Here is an 8,922-nt window from a genome sequence, read left to right on the forward strand (position 1 = left end):
GCTACAGTTTTCTACAGTTTAACACGGAGATAAAATGTATTTTTTGACAACAAAATCAAATAACTATTTCAAATACACAAGCTCTTCAAGTATTTGGTTACGAAAATACACAAAAGTGATGAAATATGAATTTTAAAAACATGTAATTGAAGTGCTGCCCGTCTCTGCACGCACGCACGCACACACACACACACACACACACACACACACACACACACACACACCTAAAGACATTTATGTTAACATGAAATATTATTCCCACACTGAACCTGCATGGTAGACTGCCATTTATTATATATGTCAAAGACTTTCTGAGAAGCAATAAAACAGATGACGGGTACGTGTGTGACACTAAGGTGTGTGTGTGTGTGGTAAAGAGAGGGGGGAGGCTGTCACGTCACATCATCACGCTTATTAACCCCCTCCACCCCCTCCCCATTATTCTTGGTGACGTAAGCCACAAAAGAACTATTTAAATGAGCCGCGGAGGCACGAGCCGCAGAACTCACCGAGCACTTCACAGTTTACACAGTGGTCGTTTTTGCCACTGACCGGTGACACTCTGAACGCAGCATTCACTCTGTGTGAATTTGAACTGAAGACAGCGGACAGACGGACAGAGAGGACCGACAGACAGACAGACAGTGCTGTGTGAACTGTGACCACTCTGACACACGGAGCCGCGCTCACACATACTGGGTGCACAGGCTCGCGCCACTCAACTGTTTCCCGCTCTGCCGGCACCCCGAGGGCGCGCGCGGACCAGGAGAGCACAGACCGGCTTTAATATTGTTTAAAACAACACAGAGGTAAGAGTGAACTTATTTCACTGCAAACTACCGATACTGTTAGTGATACTACTTCTACAATAATTAATACTACTACTACTGTCATAATCACAGTACTTTTGAAGTCATCTACTATACACATATACACTCAGAGGAATTTTCATGTCATATGTTCAAATATATATTTTTAAATGTATTAATTGATTTTACACTAGAAAACCTGTCATCTGTATGATAATATATTAAATCTACAATTTTTAATATGCAATATTTTTAGTCATAGTAATAGGCTGTCAGCAGTAGAAGCAGATTTAGTTAGAGTATTAATAGTTATGGTGGTAAATGTAATAGTGCTAGTAGTAGAAATTGCTAAAGGACACATTACATTTCTATGGTTGTTCTCGCCTTTTAAAAATGCTCGTTTTTTAAAAATGTATTAGTTTACATTGCAGTTCGAATTATTTAATGTTAAGTATAATGTTTATCATTTCAACAGTAAAATACGGCTGTGTTTGAAGTTTTTGTAATGCTTCTGTTTGTCTGTCCTCAGTTCATGGCTGCCCTCGCACACAGCAGCTGCGTGTGGATGTTGGTTCTGGGGATGTGTGTGTCGCTGGTGGTTGGGACGGACTGTGGGAAGGAGTGTGCACTGTGTGTGTACCGTCTGCTGGGACAGCAGTCTGGTTTCTCCTCCCTGGTAATGTCACTATATTTCATTATTACTAAAAAAAAATGTATTTATATTTCTAACATATTATAATATACTGTAATATAATATAATATAATATATATGTATATATACGTTTAGTATTGTAATAAATTAAGCAAAGCAAGTAATTTTGAAAATAGGCTACTTAGGAACTATTTTATTTTATTTTCTATTTTCCCATTCAGGGGATGAGAGACCTAGAAAATTCTTATAATACTGTCCCATAAACTTAAAAATGAATATACAGTATGCCACACTTCTCCTTTCATCAGTAGGGATCCTTTTCTGGGGGCTTGATTTTCCTTTACTCCATACTTTATCCTTCTCCCTTCCTCTTTCTCTGCTTTCAATTCCTCCTGTCCCCTTTTTCACCCGTCTCACATTTGAATCCCTCGTCCTTCAACGTGTCGATGATTGTAATCATGGTAATATTGTCCTGCAGGCTTCAAGCCAATACTAATAGGGGGGTTGAGAGCTTTCCTCCAGTTTTCCCCTTTCCTTTCCTTTCCTTTCCTTTGTTCTTCTTCCCTCCTCCCTTACATTCTCTTTACTGTCCATGCCTCAATGTCCTCTTTTTCCATTTCAATTAGTTTTTAGACTAGAATAGATTCTATAGATTCCCAACAAAAATGCATAGAGCACATTTTATTGTTTTCTCAAAATTCACACGCTGTCAGCTCACTGCAGTAAAATGCTCTCCTTTGTGCTTCTGCGATATCAACATCTTTGCTTAACTGGTACAAATTTATTTAATGAACAAATAAAAAACAGAATTCCTTTCTTGTTTGAAACAAAACCACAACTCCAAATTTTTATCCCCAACAATCTCTTATTGTGTCTCCTTTCAGATACAACCACTCTGAAGTGAACAAGAAAAATGTACATAGTAGTGGATTTGTAGCACTTTTTTAGCACTTAATTCTCTAAAAGCAGTTTAGTAGAAAAGTTATAATTCTGTAACCTTCAACAATGGAGAGGGCATCCATTCTCTAAAAATATATTCTTCCAGCTCAAGATTTTGTAAATGCCTTTAAATTCTCTGACAGAACACTTTAATTCCCTGAATTCCTTACACTTTAAAAAAAATATGTCATCACAGAGAAACCAGTGAATGTTGATAGAAGGGAAGGATATAGCTCTTTCCACCATTACTTGTTGTGCACTTCCTGTTATAGCCACCAGAGGCTGCTGATGCCTTCCACCCTCCTGGCCCCTCAGGTGCCAATATGTCCTCAATTCAATTTTCCTGTTCATTAATTCTGTCTTCATAAGCCAGCGGCACTGAAAGCTCAGCAAGAATCTGTCCTCCATGCCATCGAACAGGAATTTCCGATGGCTCAAAATAAGTGAATTCTGCCCTATGGGCCCAACAGATGCCTTTGGTCTGATTATACACCTGCCACTGGGGTTATATGTTCGCACAAAGTTAAAGGATGACTGGGATAAGTGGCTGGTGGGGTGGAGGACGCATGGCTTTTATAGGGGAGGCTTCCATTAGAAGAAAAGCATACTGTGTGAATGTGTGAGGAACAGGCTGGGACAGATGGTTTTAAGGGAGAAACTGTGTTTTTCTAAGTTGTTAAGAGGGTACATGAGTGATATCATAGACAAAATGGGCTGTTGTGTTTTCCCAAGTCATCTGTTGACTGCTGTAATCTCTCCCTCATTGACCGCTTCTTTCTTTTGTGTAGTCTTTGTCTGTATTTCTCTATATCGATACAACATTGGAGTGGCAGAGCCTTCTTTATCTGTGTCTGCATTTAAATTTAATGAACAGTTCTTCCAGCTTTATTGTCACAGTATGACTGGGGTGGGATAAAAATGTTTTTGATTTTTTTAGAAAAAAAATAGATGGAATTTCTGTTCTCTTTCTGTTGTACTACAGCTTCAAACAGCAGTCCTATCACAATCAGTTTCACCACGAGAACCATTCCCAAGTGATCAAAACACAAAAGATAAACTCATTTTATATAGCCTTAAATGCATTCAGTTCTCTTGTGTTCAGATATTTAATATCTTTAAAAATAAATATAAAAAAGACCAAACAGGAGCAACATACGTGTGAACATAATCAGAAAAGAAAAAGAAATAAAAATAAATATTCAATCAAAAATCATTAAGTCGGGGACAAACTAGCAATGATATACTCTAGTGTACACAGTCCTATGAATACTGCTTTACAAGAGGAAAGTGCTCATAATGAGTCATCCTCAACAGTGCTTAGCAAAACCAGTGGTCAAAGCTCATGATAACAACAGTCACAAAAATATTCAATATCAAAGATTAAAGGCCAAAACTCAAAGCTGAAACCAGAATTTATTTAGAATTTTTGCATCGTAAAAGATTTAAATGATGAATCCATTATCTAAATTATAGCCATTTAATTTTCTGTATATCTGTTAATTGATTTGTGACTGATCATTTCAGCTTTGACTCATAGTTCTTTTTACTTTTTTCGTCTTGTCAAGAATAAATTCCTGAATACTTGTAAAATAGAGGGTAGGAAATTGTTTTATATTAAAGTTAGTGCATCGTCTAAATACAAGTTTTGAAAATAAAGGTAATGGTATTTGTAGAGCTGCAACTAAAAATTATTGACAATAATCATTCATGTCAGTTATTTTTTTTGATTACTTAATTAGTTGTTTGGTCTGAGAAAATGCTGAAAACTATTCATCAGTGTTTCCCAAAGCCCAAGATGACGTCCTCAAATATCTAGTTTTGGCTACAACCAGAATATGTTCAGTTTCCTGTCATAAATGAGTAAAGAAAACAGAAAATATTAATATTTCAGATGTTGTAATCATAGAATTTTGTTTTTTTTTTTCTTAATATAAATTCATAAATGACTAATCATTGCAGCTCTAAATTTAATTATAATCATCATCATTATAATTAAATGTTTTCTATTAAGATGGCCACTTTCCTTTTTAATGCCTTAAAGTGATAAAGTGCTTCAATCATTGTGCATTAAAGAGATAATTTGGAACTTTGTGTTGCACTTCCCTAAAACTAGAACTTGTAAGAGACATATTTGAAAAAGAATGGTAAAAATTGAAGCAGCAGAGGCCCACACATCTTGAATCCTACATTTCCCATAAGGTGGTATCACTTCATTTGGCATGTTAAAGCCTGTTTAAAGTGAGTGAATTAATTGTCAAGAACTATTCAACATGTAGTTCTTCCTACAGCTGCAAAACTAGCCTGTTAGGTGCATGTACAAATGAATCTTTAACACCAAACATAAACACTGATGATACTGAATCATGTAAGTTAGTGACTACATCAGTAGTTTTTAATGGTAGAGCTCCCTTCACTGGTGACTCAACACAATGTTGTCAGTTTAGCCATGATGTGTAGTTTTGTTATTTTATTGTTGAAAGCTTACCAAAAGAGTTCTCCACAGATAATCATGCTGCAATAAAAATGCCAATGGTGCCACAATGAGCTATTAACCTCACAAACAGGCCTGGTTTTGTATCGAACATAACAGCAACAGACTAAACTACTGACGAAACATCACCACCCCACCAAAAAAATCCTGAGGCAACTACAGTATATTGTATGATTCCAGCTCCATACTCAACGTGCATATGTGGAATTGACATTCATCTTCTCATTTTATTTTCAGGAAAAAAAAATCTATTTTGCAGCTGTTTATATAATCACACTGTGGTTAAACACCTGAATGATCCATGTTTTCCCTGGTAAAAGTGACAAATCTGTATCAATGTTTGAGAGGTTATTTAATATGAAAACAATTTTATCTTTGCCTGATAGCAAAGACCACAGTGATTCAGTCATATTTCAGTGGAACCACAATAGCATGTTGTAATCGGTAAATATTGTATTGATAAAGTTCATGATGAAAAGCCATAATAATAACTTTGATTCTTCCAGACATGCTCGCTTGAGTGTGAGGGTGGGTTGGACAGCCAGAAGCTCCGTCTGTGCCGGGACTTCCTATTGGAGGAGGAGAACCACATTCCTCTGAATCCTTCCTCTGAGCAGGAAGCAGTGGGCGCCATGACCGTTGACGATAAGGACGCAACATCACCAGAGCACCAGCTGGCCAAGAAGTACGGTGGCTTTATGAAGCGCTATGGTGGTTTCATGTCTCGACGTTCCTCGTCTCCAGAGGGGGAACTAGAGGATCCTGGAAACCAGGACGAGGAAGAAAACGTTCGCCTGGAGATCCTAAAGATTCTCAATTCTGTGGCCGAGCATGGCAGTGAGGGGGATGGTGAGGGCGGCGAGGCGGTGAAGAGGTATGGAGGTTTCATGCGTCGGGCTGAAGAAGGGGTGGCGCAGAGTGACCTTCTGGAGGCAGTGTTAGGCCGTGGGCTCAAGAAGCGCTACGGAGGGTTCATGAGGCGTGTGGGCAGGCCTGAGTGGCTGGTGGACAGCAGCAAGAATGGGGGGGTGTTGAAACGGGCTTGGGAGAACGGCAGCGAGCTACAGAAGAGGTACGGGGGGTTCATGGACTAGGACGCCACAGTTATCACCCTTCACACCCCCACCCCTCCAACCCCCTCTGTTCAACCAATCACCTTGTAGTCTGGACTTGTTTGAATCAACTGCCAACCTGCTCTGCTAATTACATTGCATCATCTGGCTTTGTAAAACGTGCTGCTGCCTACTTCATTGGTTCAATTGATACTGTAATGATAAAAAAGATAAACATATATTGTTCAGATGTATACAAATCATTTTTTGGTCTGCTTTTGGTTTTCATGATGATATTATTTATTAAAAGAATCTGTTGATCGAGGTGTGTTGTTCGAGTGTATGATTTTTTTTTTGAAAAATGACGGTATTTAAGTTTGTGTGCGAGTACCTAGGTTTCAGAAGTCAAGGGCTCTTCGCACATTCAACTATACAAATATTTGCTGTGTTTACATTCATATTACATGCAAGTATATAAACACAGTATATAACTTGATGGCATTGGTTGCTTTCAAGCTTTATATAAAACTGGTCCTAAGAAAAGCAAAATAAATGTTTAATTAAATACAGCACTTTACATAGAAATATGAGGAAAGTTCTGTAATATCAATGGACTAAGTTATCAGAATTAGTTGTACTTGACACCTGACATGAAAAAATAGATCATGTTGTAGTTGCATCTTTATTGAGGCACACTTGTTTCACTTTGCTTTATCTTGGACTGATGTCCAATTCTAGTTTGCAGGAGAATATTATTGTTTAATATTTCCACCTGTAAATCAAAATAGATAGAGGTAGGGGCTGTGTCAGCAGGTCATCTTCTCAGACCACACGGCACCTCAACAAAATCCACCAGTTACATAAGGCAATATGTATGTAAGCTGAAAATCAAATCAAAGGCAGAGGTGTCTTCAAAGTACTCACTGCTGCTTTAAATTGTCATGAGTCATTTTTATGCACTCAGATCCTCACTCATCTGGAATTTGGTGGCTGGACAGTGAAAGAAAACTAGGAGACATTTTAGCAAGTTAATGAAACTGAAATTGTAAATGTTAATATGTCAAAATTATAGTTTATAAAGGGGAGAGATTGCATAGGGATATCTCATTAAATAAACTTATTACTTCTGTCACAGTCACAGGCTGACAGTTGTCATTTTTTAAATAACACTAGTCAGTTTCAGGGGGTGGAGTCTTACTTATTATGATCTGACTTATGGGCAGATTCTAGAGGAGAAAGTAGAGAAAACGACGCTTGATAGTGGTGTGCTGCAGATGAATTCAAGGAGCAACTTTTCATTGAGACTGTGATGGACTCAACAACCACACTTATCCTTAAGTACTTTGGTTTAATCTCTTTCAGCTACCATTTGTAAAGGCAAATAAAATTAAACCAATGTTGAGCTCCAAGAGGGCCAGAACAGACTTGAATGGGCTAGCCTGACCATGCAGACGAGTGGATGACACTGGGGAATAGAGGGGAGCAATGCCAGAATGCTGGCTGAGCTCACCAGTATGCATCTTGTCTTCTGTTGACAAGCAATGCATTTGTGTTTTTTACTGAAATTTGACGAGGGGCATTCTTTAACAGTGAGATATTTGGTTGCTGAACAGCCCTATCTTGTCACTCTCTTCTGCTGTCTTCTGGTTGTCCTCCCCATCTCCAGAATTCAAACCTCATCCCTACACAGCTGTCGCGAAGTGGTTGAGTCAGCAGCAACATCCTCCAGGTCTTCATCTGAACCTCATAGTGCTTCTACAGACCTCCAGCTGAGTGTCAACCACTATACAGCGGATTGTAAAACACTCTGAAAGGCATCCTTATCGTTCCCCAGCCACTGCTGCTGGCACTGGGTGATCGTGGCTTTGATACAATGTCAGTGTGAGGCACATAATCATGTCAGGTCACTTCTAGGATGTGCTGGAGACAGCTCATTTGGAAGCACTCTTATAACTTGATGTGACAGTCACAGCTATACAGGAGGGTGGTGACATAGACTGCTTGGTTTACAGCAACCTTTGTTGAGGGATGATGATGTTCTGAGTACCAAGTCTCAGCTGATGCCAAGTTGACTGCTGATGCCTGTTTAATGTGGCTCTGGGTGCTGTTGTCAATGCCGCTATCGTCAGAGAATGCTCCCCAGATATTTGAAGGATGGCAGTAAAGGCAGAGAGAGTAGATGGGACACTGGTACTCCATTGGCAAACCACTCCCGTCTTGGTGGTGTCAACAGTCAGCCTGTACGCTATCTGTTTGGGACCCACTGCTGCTCCCACAGGTCCCCTGTAGTTTAGCCTGGGATTACCAGTTTCTGTGTGTGGCCCTGGAGAGTCTAGACACAGGAATCTTGGTGGTAGAGAGGATCTGCACTGGCAGGAGGACACTTATGCATGTATGTATGTATGTAGGCCTACATGAATATGTACCCTGTTATTACTGAGTCTTGGCTCCTGTGGTGTGGTGTTAGGCAACACCAACCCATCTTCATCAGAGGGACCTAACTTAGAAATTTAAATGACAGGTGAGCAGTAGTTGTGTCTTCTGTGGTACAGTACAGCTTTTTCATGTTGACATGACACACAAGGCATGCAATCAGGGGTTTGGATGACTTAGCTGAGCTCATAGAATTTCTTATCCACAACTTATGGGCCAGAAAATAAAGCAGAAAGGGCAGAACCAGGTGTGACCACAAGAATCAAACCCCCATGACCTGGCTGAAATAAGTGGATGACAGACCTCTGGTCATGGATGGATCACCCATCAGTGGAAAGAGTCAGAGAGGAGCAGGATGAATCGTCTACATCACTTTGATGTGCTATAATGAACTCTTCTCCGGTGACTAGCAAATGAACCATATCTGAAATTGATGGAAGTGTATCACAGTGTCAGCAAACTGCTCTGCAACAAGGAAAGAGTCAGACAGCTCAGAACCATATTTCTTAGACTGTCAGCATGGTTTTGTGCTGTACTATCAGTAAT

The 8,922-nt window shown here is 39.4% G+C and overlaps 1 protein-coding gene across 1 annotated transcript; it reads left to right on the forward strand.

The window, feature by feature from the left end:
- The first annotated feature begins 485 nt into the window (after positions 1 to 485).
- On the forward strand, positions 486 to 6,268 carry LOC146318479 (proenkephalin-A-like). The gene is made up of 3 exons (XM_084733147.1): positions 486 to 809; positions 1,339 to 1,485; positions 5,398 to 6,268. Exons 2-3 carry the CDS (start codon positions 1,342 to 1,344, stop codon positions 5,983 to 5,985), a joined length of 732 nt encoding a protein of 243 aa, XP_084589273.1. The 5' UTR covers positions 486 to 809; positions 1,339 to 1,341; the 3' UTR covers positions 5,986 to 6,268.
- Positions 6,269 to 8,922: the final 2,654 nt, after the last annotated feature.

The sequence above is a fragment of the Lutjanus erythropterus genome, chromosome 12 (assembly GCF_056507025.1).
Source record: "Lutjanus erythropterus isolate fLutEry1 chromosome 12, fLutEry1.hap2, whole genome shotgun sequence".
NCBI classification, from domain to species: Eukaryota; Metazoa; Chordata; class Actinopteri; order Lutjaniformes; family Lutjanidae; genus Lutjanus; species Lutjanus erythropterus.